Raw genomic sequence first — 15,694 nt, forward strand, 5'->3', positions numbered from 1 at the left:
AGTATAGTTTTACTAACAACATGATTTCTTTAAAGAATTATGGAGATTTAGTCGAACCAGAAGAACAAGAAGGTATTACCGAATACCCCATAACTGACAAAACTTATGAGAATTTGACTAAAGCTGCAAAAGCAAGTAGGAGAGATTTGGTTTACTTGAAAACAGAGATGGATTCATTAGCCGAGGAGGAAAGTAAATGAGGAAACCATGTTAGTCTCGGCATATACACAAATTCTGTATTTTGGGGTCTCTTTTCTTTTATATTTAGAAAACAAATGAAATAATCATACGTATTTGTTTGAGCAGGCTTTGCAAAGTAATGTACTATTTAATCGCGAGTGCTGAAAATAATGATCAATTATTGTAACAATAGTACATAATATCTGTAGCTTTGTAATTTTTTTTTTATGTTCGTGCTTTCATTTCTTCAAATTCTTAATGAACATATGGAAAGTAATATTTACTTAAAAAGCTCGATTTATATATAACTTTTGTGCCATGTAGGATTGCATTCATTTTTCAGATTTGCCGGATGAGATGCATGCAGAACTTTTGCATTGCACTTTAAAGGTAAGTTCTCATTCTAGAAAGGAGAAGGAAGCCTTAAAGCATTTAGTCCTAATATACAGAGGTAGTATGCTAGAGAAAATGACATGCCTTTAACCAAATGCATACGCATCTGGCCCATAGTTACTGAAGGGCATGGACACATCACTGCCTCAATGTTACCTAGTGTCCTAACTGATGGCTCAACTCAAACCTTCAAGATACTGTCCTTGGGAATAACTAAGTCCAACATATAGTACGAATATACTTTCTATCCTCTGCCCTAAAACAAGAAATTGGGCAGTGCTACACTGCGTGCAGTATTGCGAGTTGCCCAGCAGCAGTAGGTTTTACTATTGCCGCTTGTTGCTGCATGTTTCAAGAAGGAAAAGGAGAAGGTAAGAAAATGCACACATAACTTGTAGTAGTCTATAGAAATGACCCATTTTGGTATTACCGCTAAGGGGCAACGGAAGATATTGTGGCCAACTTCCTTCACTGACTGCAGAATTGATGGCCGACTTTGGTGCGGCCTCCAGTCTGAAAACTGAGACACAAGGGACAGGAAAAGTTAATGGAGAACAGAATTAGTAAAACTTTACTAGAGAAAGGAAGAGTAAAATTTTGTAAGCAAATGTGGTGACAGAGTTAGCAATCTATAATAGGAGGGGCCAGTTCATGGAGTTCTAAGCTCAACTCCTCAGACGATGTAATTGATGATTATAGTTATGCAAAGTATAGGGAAACATAATAAAAACATAAAGAAGTATCTGATCACCTGCTTGGGAGTATTTTCCCCAGATTCTCTATCCTTGTAACGAAACATATCTTCCACTGAGTTTACTCGTATTCCTGTTCCCAAATTCACATAATTCTGCAACATTGCATCAAACAAAGTTGTTAGTTTGAAGCAATTATGAAGATAAAGTCCCATGACAAGTAAAGGCAGTGACCGAGTTAGCAATCTATAATAGGAGGGGCACCAGTTCGTGGAGTTCTAAGCTCAATCATTGACTCCTCCATATGCAAATTATAGAGAAACATTAGAAAAACAAAAAGAAGTATCTGTCACCTGCTTGGGATTATTTTCCCCAGATTTGCTATTCTTGTAACAAAACATATCTTCCACTGAATTTACTCGTATTCCTGTTCCCAAATTCACATAATACTGCAACAACACATCAAATAAGTTTTTAGTTTGAAGTTATTATGAGGATAAAATCCCATGACAAGTAAATGCAGTGAAAGAGTTAGCAATCTATAATAGTGGGGGACACCAAGTATAGCTATTGGTGCAAATGGATTGGAATCTGTCCAATCTAATAACAAGAAACAGCTACAATTACATATATCCATCTCAAAATCAAAATCAAAATCAACCAAACAGATCTAGAACTCCTAAATTTCACAAAGAGAAAAGAAAACAGAAACAAACATCCAAACATAAACTAATTTTGTTCAAAGAAGAGAGCCAGGAATCAGGTGTTTAGTTACCAAGGTTTTAGATCCGTCCTTTTGGATTTCACTCTTCAACTCCCGGCCATCAGGAATTGGGCATCCTGAGTGCCTATCTACCATATTTGAGAATGATGTTCTCTTTCTTCAATGTTGCTCTCAGGAATCTCTCCCCTCAACTTTCTCCTTGTATGAGGGTCCTTTTAACCCTAAACTTCCGATAAGAACGAGGCGTTAAAGGAAAAGTTCTTGAAACGGATATGCCTCTGAGTCATGTAATCCCATCTTCTCAGTGTGTTTTCACGAGAGCTGAAACGTAACTGTAGATAAGGACAATTACTTTTGCCTTAATAAAATAATAGAACTGGAAATGACAAACTAAACAGCGCACCATTCACCAGAAGACAGTAAAAACGCTCAAGATAGGATGAATGCCAGATAACAGAGAAGGCATTACCAAAACTTCCGATAAGAACGAGGTGTTTAAGGAAAAGTCCTTGAAACGGAAATGCCTCTTGAGTCACGTGATCCCATCTTCTCAGTGTGTTTTCACGAGGGCCGAAAAGTAACTGAAAATAAAGACAATTACTTCTGCCTTAAGAATATAATAGAACAACTGGAAATGACAAACTAAACAGCGCACCATCCACAAGAAGACAGTAAAAACGCTCAAGCCAGGATGAAAGCCAGATAAGAGAGAACGTATTACCAAAAACAAACCTACTTAGCATTTCAGAGCTCATATTGATTCTTTTTTTTCTTTTGGTGCAAAATATAAAAAATCATAATTAGATCCTCAATGTCCCCATTGTAATCATGATTCACAAGCATGATAGGTATTATCTATAGTAGACTGAATGTGTACCTAGAATGAAATTTAGTTCAGGGCATCTGAAGTTTGCATACTATATTTTCCTATATCCCCCGTTGTTAATCAATAAATATTTCCAGTTATGATCTTGAAAATGTCACATTTTTGCCCTTTTCACACTTGGATTTTAGAATCTAAAAGCTATGCGCTGAAGTTAAATGATTATCTTCCATGCAGAGAAACAAAAGGAAACACTTTAAACCAGTACAAAATTATTATACACGAGTAGCCTAACTGGTACACAAAAACAACAGAATCCATCAATGTCGAAACACATTTTTTTTATTTATAGCAATTATTACACACACATACACTCAAAATTCATACCTTCACACCTCTCGGCTTTCAAGATGGCTAATATCCTACTGAGTGAGATTCAAAGCCCCTTAACATTTATGAAGTTCTGAATAACATCACTATTAACAGCCCAATAATATATAAAAGCAGCCCAAAAAGAAATAATCACTTCATAATAGCTGAATTTCTTTGAATTGCCAAAACATACATACACAAACTAAATTTCCTTGTCACAAGAAACAACAATGAGTTGAACAACACAAGAAAATATAGTATTATGAAGAATATAAGAATTAAAAAATAAAGACCTGATGTTAATAGCCTAAATTTCAATACAACCCTACCCAGAATGGTAACAACTAGACCCAACTTGAAAACAAAATATACAATCATGCAATCAAACAGAAGTAAACAAATCAATTCAGATGCCATCAAACTTCCATAAATGAACGCACATATTTTTTGAGAAAAAAACATCAAGCCAGAGAGAAATACCCTTCCCAATTTCTTTTTTGGAGCAACTACTAACTTTCATCAGCACCATTTCTCCATTACCAAACAACAAAAAAGTACGTAAATTTGAAAATTGTTCATATATAAAGCAAAGCTTTCAGTTGTACCTTGCTTGGGGTCTCTTCATCTTCATGTCCTCCGAGCTTAAAAGAGGTAGCTCCATAGCTCCGCTCTGTTGCCGGTTTGAAGACATAGTTGTCTGCAACCAAACCCCTGACTGAGTAGCCAGTGGAAGTCGTTTTCTCAGAAACTTAAAACGCTGAAACGACGCCGTATACGCTTCAAATATATTAATATTTAACTGTTTAAACGTATTCGAATATTTTAAACGTATGGCCGCGCGGCTATACTGCACAAAAAGGTTTTCTTTTTTGTAATTAAGTAAAATCTTTTCGACCAAAAACAAAAAGCAACGTCTTAGCTTTTTTTAATTATTGTAATCTGTAATTATGTTTTAATTATTATTTCTTTAGTGAATGATTAGTATTTAAATATTTTACTAATTTCATAAATTTCTTAATAAATAGTAATTAATTATTTTAAATTATTTTGTGGACTTTTTTTTTTATTTTTTATACAAAATTAGTTTTTTTAGTTTAATGTTTGCAATTAATTAATATCTTAGCCTTATTTAATTATATTAATTATTCTTTATTTAATGAATAATTAGTATTTAAGTATTTTAATTAATTTCATAAATTACTTAATAAATACTAATGAACTATATTTACTTATCTTAAAATAATTTTGTGGACTTTAAAATTATTTATAATTTCTAAATATATTTTTAAAATAGTTTCAATTATTAGAAAATTATTTTAGTATTCCGAGAATGGATTTGAGCCTCTAAACCCTAAATAGAAGTCTCAAACCTTTTTCAAGCTTCGAACCCTAACCACGAAGCTACTATGGGGCACTTATGACTCGATTAGGCTTGGATACTCACGTAATTCGACCTAAGGTTTTACTATTGACCAGGAAAATTCGCTGAGACATGTCTAAGTTAGGTCCGATTATGTCGTACTAACCTAAGACCTTATTATTAAATATTAATTATTATATATAATCCAAGCCCAATCAAAAGATGAGGATCAAGTTCCACTCCACTAGACCCACCTTCCAAATAGCACGTGTTGGAAGAACCCCACTTATAAGGAATAGAGACTTTCTGTTCTTTTCTAATATGGCATTCTAGTTTATGTATTTCATTCAAACTCCAACAAGTAGTTGATATTATTGAATCACATTGTGACTTGGATTTAGGGTTTGGACGCTAAAATCTATTTTTGGAATATTAAGGACTCGATTAGGCTCAGACATGTAAATAATATAACTAAGAATTTATTTTCCTTTCTCTGGCCATTAAAATTTAGAAACCGTTGACTCGTCCACCGTTTCTCCATTACCAAACCCCTCCCTGACTAACTAGTGGAAGTCGTTTTCCCAGATAATTAAAACTACAAAACGACACCGTGTCTTTGGCGCGAAACATGAAGCTGCATCTTTTCTTTCAAATTTCTCTCCCTCTCTTTCAACCATTCCCATCTCTCTATGCTACCAAACATAGAGTGTGAAGGTTGCAAACAAAGTAGGCATAATGCAATTATTGACTTCCAAATTGGGTTTTTTGCACCATTAAATGAAAAGATTCGAACTTATATTGAAGTTGCTATGGGACATTTTCCCTACTAGAAATGTTTCACGATCCAGCACCGTAAGTACCTTTTTGCCTATAAAAGGCAGGGTTTTTCTCAGAAGCATCAACTCAACTCACCATGCTGCATGTCTTAGAAGGGTTGGCATGTTGAAGAAACTGGATGTTGCATAAGATGAATGTGGACATGTGCGTGGTGTGTGGAAGTAGAAATCTAATTCCAATGAGCTTTAAGGTTTTCAAAGGCGCAATACAAACTCATTTGAGAGTACAAGTTCAAAATTTATCAGAAACATTAACAATACAAAAAAACTCTTTACATAGGCTTGGGGGACTCTGGGGATTTGGGAGGTTGATGACAACTTCTACAGTTGTGCCCTATTTTACCACACTTACTACAGCGTGGCGACTTTCTTGTTCTGGCCACTGTCACACGCCCACTCAGGCTGCGTGCAGTAGGTTTCGTGATTGCCGCTTGTTGCTGCATGTTTCAAGAAGGAAAAGGAGAAGGTAAGAAAAAGCACACTTAATTTGTAGGGGTCTATAGAAATGACTGTACCCATTGTGGTATTACCGCTAAGGGGCAAAGGAAGATATCGTGGCCGACTTCCTTGCACCTACTGCAGAATTGATGGCTGACTTTGGTGCGGCCTCCAGTCTGGAAATTGAGACAAAAGGACAGGAAAAGAAAATGGAAAACAGAATTAGCAACACTTTACTAGGAAAAAAGAAGAGTAAAACTTTGTAAGTAAATGCAGTAACAGAGTTATGAATCCGTAATAGGAGGGGAATTGGAGAAGATAAATCTACAAATAACCAGGGCCCATGTCAAAAAAAAAAAAAAGTATAGAGAAACATAATAAATAAATAAAAAAGTATCTGATCCCCTGCTTGGGATTATTTTCCCCTGATTCGCTATTGTTGTAATGGAGCATATCTTCCACTGAGTTTACTCCTACTCCTGTTCCCAAATGCACAAAATACTGCAACACCGCATTAAATAAAGTTGTTAGTTTGAAGAAATTATGTGGATAAAGTACCATGATTTGCAAAAATATTTTCAGTATCACAAATTTTTTGGCAAATTGTTCCTTCTATTTATTCATCCTGTATTTCTGAGAACATGTAGCACTAGGAAAATCAAGCATAAAAGTATGAAAATACAAACATTACAAGAGCTTAAGGCTAAGTGCAAAGATAGAATATCATGTTCCATGCTTGAAGATTCAAAACTTATAAAATAAGAGGCAGTTATGCTGTTTTTCGTTTTTCTAAAGACTTGCACTGTTGACAGCAGTTTTAAATGGTTTGAAACGAAGAATTATAGCACGACACAATTCTTTTATAAGTAGTTCTTCCACTGATCTTACTAAATTATAGAATCTACTTACTGTAGCAGTGTTAATAAAATATTAGTTCAATGGGAAAGTAATTAGGCAACTGATTCATCTCTTTAATGACTTTCCGTCTTATTTACCAGGCAGGGTCAGCTTTCTACCCTCTAGTGGCTGTTATACCAGTCTTGTGACTTTTGAAAGCAGTTCTTGAGGAAATGAAAGAAAAAATTAATGTGTGCCACCATGCTTTCCAGCATGATGAGACGCATTACTAAAACTAAAATAAATTGGAGGAATCTACAAAGAGACCAAGACGCAAATATAGAATTTTCTTGTCAACAAATTTCCATCTTCTTCATTTGATAGCGGTTTTTCTACTGAACTCGTGACTTTTGATAGCTGTTCTTAAAGAAATGAAAGAAAAAAATAACGCGTGCCACCAGGCTTTCTGGCATGGCAACACTTGTAACTGAAACTGACATAAATGAGAAGCATTTTCAAAGGCAATCATAATAATACAAAATTTTCGTTTCAACAAGTTTCCATCTTCCTCACCTACGTGACATTTAGATGAAGAGAATTTTTAAACTTCCACATTGCTTAGATGGTTGCCAATCTTTGCTTCCTTACTTTTAACTTTTTTGTGGGTAGAACCATCAGCTTTGATGTTCTTCATATAAGTTTCAACCTATGAACTTCTTGTTGTTTGTGGCCAGACGCAAGCTTCATTTATGTAAAAAAATTCCTTTTTGGTGAACATTTTGGAGATGTTATTAGAATTAACTATCCAAAGTTGGCAATTACATTATTAAAATTTGAGTTCTAAAGCACTTTTCTTCTGTATGAATGTTAGAGAATGATGGTCATAAGATCAACCTATTAAAGTTGATAGCATCGTATTAACAGCATCTCAATGTCAATGATCAACTTAACTATTGCTTTTGGCCTTTGTAGTTTGTGGTGTTTCTTACTGGTTTTAGGTATGCTTTTCACATGTACCTAATAATCTCTTTAAGTATTTTATGTAAGTGCTAGTAGAGGAGTTATGAAATTGTTATTTGAGTAGCTACATATTTTTTCTGGCATTGCTGCATGTTAAAGGAGGACATCAACATAAACAGAAACAAAACTGTACCCGATTTAAATCCAAAATCACATAGAAATAAGGTTAAAAGAAATTTAAAAACTTGACCTGTAAAATTGATACATAAAAGAAAGACCAAAAACAAAAACAGAACCCATGTCACATCCTGCAATATTCTAATTAATGGCCAGCAAAAGAGAACTTAAACCCCTAACATTCATGATAAAACTAGCATTCAGAAAACTCCATAACAAAACCAGAGAATTCAAACTTCGCACTCAATTAGATAAAATTCCAACATCTAAATCAGGTTAACAGTTCTTATTACCTTAACCTTAGTTCCATCCTCTTTTCTCTCAGTTCCCTGAACCCAACCAGCGGGAAGATTGCTCGAGCTCTCACCAGCCATGTTCACAAGCTTCAATCTTGCAGAGACCCAAAACACAAACAAAATCACAAGCTTCAATCTTGCAGAGACCCAAAATACAAATAAACTCAAACTCTCTCTGGGACAATCTTTCAAGCACTAAGCCTGCAATAGGAACTAGGTGATTAAAAAGAGCCTGCCCGGAGAAGGAAAAGATGCGTCTGAAGCCACGTGTCTCCATTCTGCTACTGCAAAACAGAGCGGTTACAGGCAAGAGCTGAAAAGGAACTTGATCTTTTCTAAGGATTAGCTCAGGATTTAGCTTTTGCTTTGCTTGATTTGGTAGGTTCTTGAATTTGCATGAGGAAGAGAGGACAGAAGGTAAGTGGGTTTTGAGCTGGATTTTCTGTGGGAGTGAAGATTGGCGGTTTTGGGTGTAAAGGAGGCATTTGGATTTCATTGCCATTTCAGGTGACTGAGCGTGGAGAGTGTGAGGTATCTTGAAAACAAGCCGTTACTGATTTGAATTGCTGTGGGTGGGTCTGTAAAACGACGAGAGAGACTTTCATGCAACATGAGCATCCCGCCAATAGCACAACGACGGTGGAGATAACTTTTCCACGTGTTATTACCTTATTGGTCAGATAGTAAAATAATACTATCCCGTTACAAAAAAGTGTTTTTTAGCCATTTAAGGCCCCTGTTTTTAAATTCCAAGAGTCTCATTATCTTCATTTAAAATTGCAAGGGTCAATCGAGTTTAGCCTAGTGGAAAATTGTAAGGGTCAATCATTTAGTTTAGTGGAAAATTACTTTAACTTGCAAAACAGAGATCTCATGTTTGAACTCTTATGTCATCTTGGTTTTGTATGTGGAGAGCATTTGTGCTCACCAATTTATCCGAAGGTGTACCCTCACCAATCTTCTCAATATTTGACATGTGTTTATGGGCATAACTATAGTTTCATAAGTACAAAGTAAAGAGTTAATCATTGTTATGCCTATTAGACACGTGTCAAATATTGAGAATGGTGGTGAAGGTACACCTTAGGTTAAAGTGGTGAGTAAAAATGTTTCCTTGTATGTGTGGTAAAAATACCCCTCTTCAAAAAAAAGTTGAGTATTTTTGTGAATAATGCTACTCTTACTACATTTGTATACCACATTCTAATACCACTTTGAAAATACTTTGTTTTTTTTGTTGTTGAGAAGTTTGGAAATACTTATGGTATTTGAAAAATAGCTTTTATCCTCATTTCCATATTCAGTTTTCGAACTCGTACTTTAAAAAATGTTTGCATAGTTGTTATGGAGATTTTGAGGGGCCAAGCCCCAGAAACAGACTACTCAGGATGATTTAAACAAACCAACAGAGAATGAACAACTCCTAGCAAATCATCAAGAAGCTTCGAACTAACCCAAGAGGGAGCAGACTCAAGGATGCATTGACCAAGGTCCGTGTTGTAGCTCCAGTTAGCTAGAGAGAGCGTCTGCCACTTCATTCTTCTCCCTGTATATATGAAGAATAGAGCAGCTATCAAATTGGTCCATCATAGCGCAGCATCGAAGTATCAGTGGGGCAAGAGGATGGTAGCCAAACAAGTCTGGTTTCTGCACGAGCTGGACAACTGTGGCAGCATCCATTGCATAAGCTGCATAAGCTGGACAACTGCAGCCCAAAAACAACCCCCAGACTTCAACTTCAAGAATCTGGCCTTTCCCCTAAACTGACAGAGAAGCCACTAACCCAATCACCCCTCAAGCTCCTTATAACACCACCAGCACCAATGCAGCAAAAAGAGCTTCTTCTAGACCCATCCACGTTCAATTTGAATTGACCGTTATTGGGAGGTTCCCAAGCAAGGAAAACCTGGACTTTTTAAGATTCTTTAGCGGTTGCACGAGCAGCCTGCATCCATTGTCTAGCAGCAGTGAGAACAGTTTTAACTGGATCATAATTGGGTTCCCCAGTAGACTGAAAATATGACGGTTCCTCCATTCACATAAGAACCAACAGGTAAACACAAAAATAATAAATCACTGGATGGATTCCATCAGTCCTTTTAGCTTTAGACAGTAAATTCAAAAAAAGGCAAGGATGAATATCCATCAAATAGAATTTAGTTTAATAGTTAATTTATAAAAGGTATTTGACGTTTTTATATGTGAAAATAACAAAGTTATAAACTAAAATTAATTCCAACACAAATTAAGTAAACATGCTATGAGTGGATTTTCATTTCCTCAGCCAGAAGTGAGAACAAACACAGCAGAAAGTACAAAGTCATCGCAATATGTATTAAAATGGAAATCCACAACAATATATATGTTATGTACATTGCAATTATAATTACAATTACAACCCCTCCCCAATTTCTCTGTTTTGTACTTGTCCAGAAAGACTAAGAATGACAAGAGGCATTATTCAAATCATGTCCTTTGTAAAAACACATTCCTCCATTCCCATCCAATTCTCAATTTCAGGAAACAAGAAAAATAAAACAGGAGCTACCCTTCTACACCACTTGATTTGGATTCCTCGGTAGCCAAATAATCATGTCCTGAAACTGATATAATAAAGAATCTCTGAAATATTGTTTCATACAAGCAAACAACAACATTATCTACCATGTCCTGAAACTGATATAATAAAGGATCTCTGAAATATTGTTTCATATAAGCAAACAACAACATTATCTTCCCGAGGCTCGTTTACCTGCAGGGATAGGCAGCCCAAGCTCCTTACATTGTTCTTCATCTGGTTGTAAACTCTTTGGGATTGCACCGAATATCCTTCGTGTTGCTTCAAAACCAGAAGCCACATGATGCACATATGCCGACGCACCCTCCATGCTACTCGATAGCCCCAATGATGTAGACATAAAGTTCTTTGTAGGACTTTTTGACAGTTTCCTTGTAAATTCCTGGTCTAGCTCGGTAACCCTTAAAAACCGTTCTGTGGCAGCCTCCCATGAAAGCTCATGCCTCTGTGCATCAGTCAGCTGGGCAGGCTCTTCAGCAAGTGCATGCCGTGTGAGCTTAACAAACCCATCACCATTGTCATATGTTCGGCAATTTGGGAACTGCTTGAAGAATTCATTTGAGGGGTGATTGGCACATACAACAATTTTACCCATTGCCAATGCTTCTGCCGTGGTGGTGCAAACCACGTCTGTGGTGCTTGGATTGAGAAACACTTTATAACTGAAAGAAATACAAGGATAATATGTAAAAATTCCAACCATGCTGACCCTCTCTATGAAAGGGGGGTGTATTTGGAAGGAGAAGGGTTCAAACAGGTAACAAAATTGCCCTTGAGCTCACTGATAATAACCATGAGACTAATTAAATTTCTAAACCACTTTTTTCCTTGGAATACCTACATTGCTATTATAATTAGAAATCATTGCATCTACATATGAGTCAAAAATCAGAAATCAATGTTCAAAGGAGAGCCATCCTATATTTTCATCCAAAAAATTAAAAGATTAGTCAAGACTCAAGTCAGACCAGCTTTCAATAGAATCATTGGTTGTGTAGTGCAATGTTGGACAACCAATTCTTTCTTTTTCAGAATGTCATCAAAACTATAGACTATTAATTTGATCTGATCAGCAGGTTGGCCAGATAGGTAGAAAGCTTACTCATGAAATAGAAGATCAGCATGGTCACGTCCAGGGTGGACTCTAACAGCCAGTTCCAATCTTTTAGCAGTTTCTTGAACTTGATCAGAGTCCTCCCCAGTTCCATATAAATCGACCTCAAGTCCAGTTAATTCCTTTTGATTATCACGAAGAAGCTCGAGTAGCTCCTTGTAGCCTTTGCTCCACACCATCTTCCCAATGTAGTAGGCACCTTTGGTGAAGGCCTGGATTCCATTTTGTTGTTGCTCTAGCTTTTTCTTGCCTATCTCAAGAAACTTGGGGTTGACTCCATGAACATTGCAAATTATGGATTTAGGATAATCCTGGGTGGCAGCAGATAATCTGATTACCTAAATTACATCAGAGTTGAGATCTGGTTAGCAAGTATATCAAGACAATGACAATAACATAAGTCATTCATATCTCCCCAAATTTCCACTTCTAAATAAAATTGTTATAGAATATCAATTTCTAATAATATAAGCCATTCTTGTAACCAAAAAAAAAAAAAAAGTCATTCATCCATCTCTCTCTCTCTCTCTCTCTCTCTCTCTCTCTCTCTCTCTCTCTCTCTCTCTCTCTCTCTCTCAAAATGTCATTACTATTAATCATGAGCAGAGTTATCTAAAGGATCCAACAAACTACCGCTACAACTGTGCTGTCATACAGCTAACAAGTCCAAGAGCAAATTTCACCAAGTCTTATAAAGAATCTAGAACAGGCTAGATAAAATAAATTCTGGAAAGAAAAAGCGTAACTACCCAAGAAAAGCCATATCAAGAAAACTATCATTTATCCAGATGTACCTTGTGACAATATATACTGACAACCCAATTATTAATATATTTTAGAAGAAATGCTTGCATTCTTCCATTCTTCTCCCTTCTCACATATTCCAAATAATTAGTATGCACAATTCCTACAACGAGCCGAAATTTAATTTTCCATCTCTTCCCATGATGATACCACGTAAGGTGCTCTGGCTCCTCGAGGATGGCAATATCTGCTTTTTCATCAGGGATTCTTTCCGAAATATCTCCAACAGCAAGAATGCTCCTTTTATCTAAAGAAAACTGCATCAGAAGTGACAACATAAGTTGATAATACGATAAAAGGCATGGAAAGAAGAAGAGCAGCTATCCTTGACGGTGCCAAAAGCAAGAAAAAGGAGAATATTGCATAGGGAACAGGGGAAGATGAGTCAACCTGGATGTCCACCAGGTTGACTGGGCATGCAGATTATAATTTGTTAAACTTGTAAATGATTGAAATGTAAAGAACAGGAGAGTCCCAAAAGGACAAAAATAAATAAATACAGTTTGTGATTCTTAAAACACAAGGCGTTTCAATAATAAGAAAAACTGGTCAGCTACACAGCCTACCATGAAAGAGGCAAAAGCATCCATGCTCTTTTGGTGTTACATAGATTACTACTCTTTGATTCCCTCGATATTGTAAAACTCTCAACCAGCAAGTAAAATGGATTTGTGCATGTATAAATTACAATGGTAATTGCAATAAATTAGTGGGTATATTTACCTTTCCAGGATAAAAAAGTATACCAAAGTCAGATTTGAATCCAGTCCTCTCATCAACCCAGTGACGGACATAAGTCTCCTGCTCTGCTGGTGAGCTGAACGTGATGTTGTTGGGATATACTAGTTTTTGGTCTTTCAATGATAACCAAGGAATGACCAAAGTGACGATTCTCTCCCCGTCTTTTCCAAGATAGGCTGCACGGAATAGAGGGTTGACTGCAGTTCCAGTCATCCATGGAAGGCTTGCAGTAGTGAATATCGCAATTTGCCGCTTCTTATCCATCCAATCATCAGGTACGCATGTAAAAACCAATCAGCTCTGTATACTACTGCAGTGCTCTCTTACAATTTGGACAACACAGATTGGGAATAAATAACCAAGTGTACACTGCATTGAGGAATAAATATGAAGTATCACTCAAACTGTATAACGAACTATGAAAGTTGTAACACCTTAAAAATGAAAGCAGCCCAAGTAATTTAATCACAGTTTGTATTAAATGAACACAGAAGCAAAAAATACTGTCATGGATGGAAGTATGATTTGTGGGACATTTTCCCTCGCATTCAATACTTATTTTCAGAACTTATACGTAGTTCTATGATTCTTTTGCAACAATTAAACATGGCTTACGATTATAATTTACAGTTCATGTTATAAATACAGAAAATTTGCATATACAGAATTAGATTCCCCCAAAAAAGAATCAAATGGACAGAGTAATTAAACCCATTTCCACTTTTTGTTTTTCAATAATTTCCTCCAGATTGATAAAATTACAAAAAAAAATCCACCATACTCCCAAGCTTTTGAGATCGAATTCATGTAAAAGCTATCTGAATACACCAAATCCTTTTCAATTTAGAATATGAAATTCGAGAAGTGTAATCGAAGCAACCTAATTAACTCGACAGCGCTCAAACAAATACAGAACAGAATTCTCACAATTTTTTATTTATTTAAAAATAGAGTATATATAATTAAGCAAAAAAGAAACAAATACCATGAAGCATATAGTTTCTGACTGAGAAAACTGTACCTTAAAAATTTTCCGAAGAAAAAAGGAAGAAGTGAAGCTCAGAATCTGAAGGAAATGCAGGCAGAGACGAGAGAGAGAGAGAGAGAGAGAGAGAGAGAGAGAGAGAGAGAGAGGGAGAGAGAGGGTGAAAGATGGTTGGTTGCGTTGAGTGGAGGAGAGGGAATAAACTTTTCCGCGTGGGCGGATGGCTGCTTATACGACGTCGTGGAACAATACCAGTTTCACTGTTTCATGTCAAAGCGCTCTGAACAACACTCTTCTTGGTCTTGGTGGTCGGTTGGTGCGGACGCAACGTTAACTGCGAAGGCCGTTGTCCTTCAACCTCGTGGAACGGTACCCTTTTTTCATATACCGACCATATTTTTTTATTTTTTATTTTAAAAAAGGACTTCCAATTTTATATTAGTTTTAACAGCTACAAGGTATGTTCGTTTTGCACCAAGGAATCCAAAATTCGTCCAATATTTATTCTTAACACTAATAATCTAGATATATCATATATCATATAATTTCTATAAATAAATCTCACAAAAATATAAAATATGACAACTAGACCTATTGAATTTAGTTTTGATTATTAAATTACTTTAATGTCCTATTAAGTGTTTTGGATTTTTATTATGAGGTTTTGAGGTTGGGCTTGTTTTAAGAAATCGACAGCAATTTTGTAATTTATAACAAGTTAAAAGCTTTTTTGTTATGTTGTAAATGAGCTTTAAGTGTATTTCTAAAGTCCATTTCATATATATATATATATATATTATTTTTTAATAATTTGGACTCCTATATTGAGTATAATAGTGAATTTCCCTTCTTTTTTTGCTTCTTAGGCCTTATAAGTATACTTGTAAACGAGTCGGCTTCAAATCGGATATATCTCAATTCAAACTAAATCTATTTATAATTGAATTATTGAATTTGAATCGTATTCGGACTATTGGACTGCACCTATCAATTCATATTCGTTACGCATCGGATCAAATTATTGTCGATTTATTTTGTGATGTAGAAAAAAAATTAAAATTTCATCAGTGGCCTCGTTCTTTTATTGTATTTATCTAATTTTTTATATCAATTTTTGATATTTTATCATAAAAATTAGTTTTAAGTATATTCTTAGTATATATAAACTATAATTACTTAGACATATAAAATATTAATATAAGGAATAGAAAAACAAAATTATACTTCATACTAAATTGAATAGCATTATTATCGGATCGGATCAACTATAATCCATATCTTGATCCATTTATAATCAGATTATCGAATTCATATTGTAATCGGATTATCGGATTAAGAAGTCCAATCCATTTCCTAATAATTACACAAGATTTGGATCAAAATC

General features: G+C 35.5%; 3 protein-coding genes across 6 annotated transcripts; all 3 read right to left on the reverse strand.

Moving 5' to 3' along the window:
* On the reverse strand, positions 534-3,886 carry LOC109947040. Of its 3 annotated transcripts, none has more exons than XM_020556395.1 (7): positions 3,790-3,886; positions 2,459-2,570; positions 2,041-2,310; positions 1,619-1,714; positions 1,325-1,420; positions 1,004-1,093; positions 534-915 (listed from the first exon to the last, which is right to left on the reverse strand). In XM_020556395.1, the coding sequence occupies exons 3-7, from the start codon at positions 2,122-2,124 to the stop codon at positions 853-855; spliced, it is 429 nt and encodes a 142-aa protein (XP_020411984.1). In that variant the 5' UTR covers positions 2,125-2,310; positions 2,459-2,570; positions 3,790-3,886; the 3' UTR covers positions 534-852. The 3 variants fall into 3 exon arrangements, with proteins under 3 accessions (XP_020411984.1, XP_020411982.1, XP_020411983.1); XM_020556393.1 differs by having other exon boundaries at positions 2,041-2,321; XM_020556394.1 differs by having other exon boundaries at positions 2,393-2,570.
* LOC109947528 lies at positions 5,531-8,670 on the reverse strand. The gene is made up of 4 exons (XM_020557939.1): positions 8,086-8,670; positions 6,224-6,319; positions 5,911-5,994; positions 5,531-5,817 (listed from the first exon to the last, which is right to left on the reverse strand). The coding sequence occupies exons 1-4, from the start codon at positions 8,164-8,166 to the stop codon at positions 5,653-5,655; spliced, it is 426 nt and encodes a 141-aa protein (XP_020413528.1). The 5' UTR covers positions 8,167-8,670; the 3' UTR covers positions 5,531-5,652.
* Positions 9,360-14,701, reverse strand: LOC18786635 (digalactosyldiacylglycerol synthase 2, chloroplastic). Of its 2 annotated transcripts, none has more exons than XM_020556710.1 (6): positions 14,347-14,701; positions 13,308-13,694; positions 12,575-12,841; positions 11,769-12,118; positions 10,841-11,328; positions 9,360-10,033 (listed from the first exon to the last, which is right to left on the reverse strand). In XM_020556710.1, exons 2-6 carry the CDS (start codon positions 13,587-13,589, stop codon positions 10,014-10,016), a joined length of 1,407 nt encoding a protein of 468 aa, XP_020412299.1. In that variant the 5' UTR covers positions 13,590-13,694; positions 14,347-14,701; the 3' UTR covers positions 9,360-10,013. The 2 variants fall into 2 exon arrangements, with proteins under 2 accessions (XP_020412299.1, XP_007217943.1); XM_007217881.2 differs by lacking the exon at positions 9,360-10,033 and adding an exon at positions 10,397-10,691 and having other exon boundaries at positions 14,347-14,700.

The sequence above is a fragment of the Prunus persica genome, chromosome G2 (assembly GCF_000346465.2).
Source record: "Prunus persica cultivar Lovell chromosome G2, Prunus_persica_NCBIv2, whole genome shotgun sequence".
Classification (NCBI taxonomy): Eukaryota; Viridiplantae; Streptophyta; class Magnoliopsida; order Rosales; family Rosaceae; genus Prunus; species Prunus persica.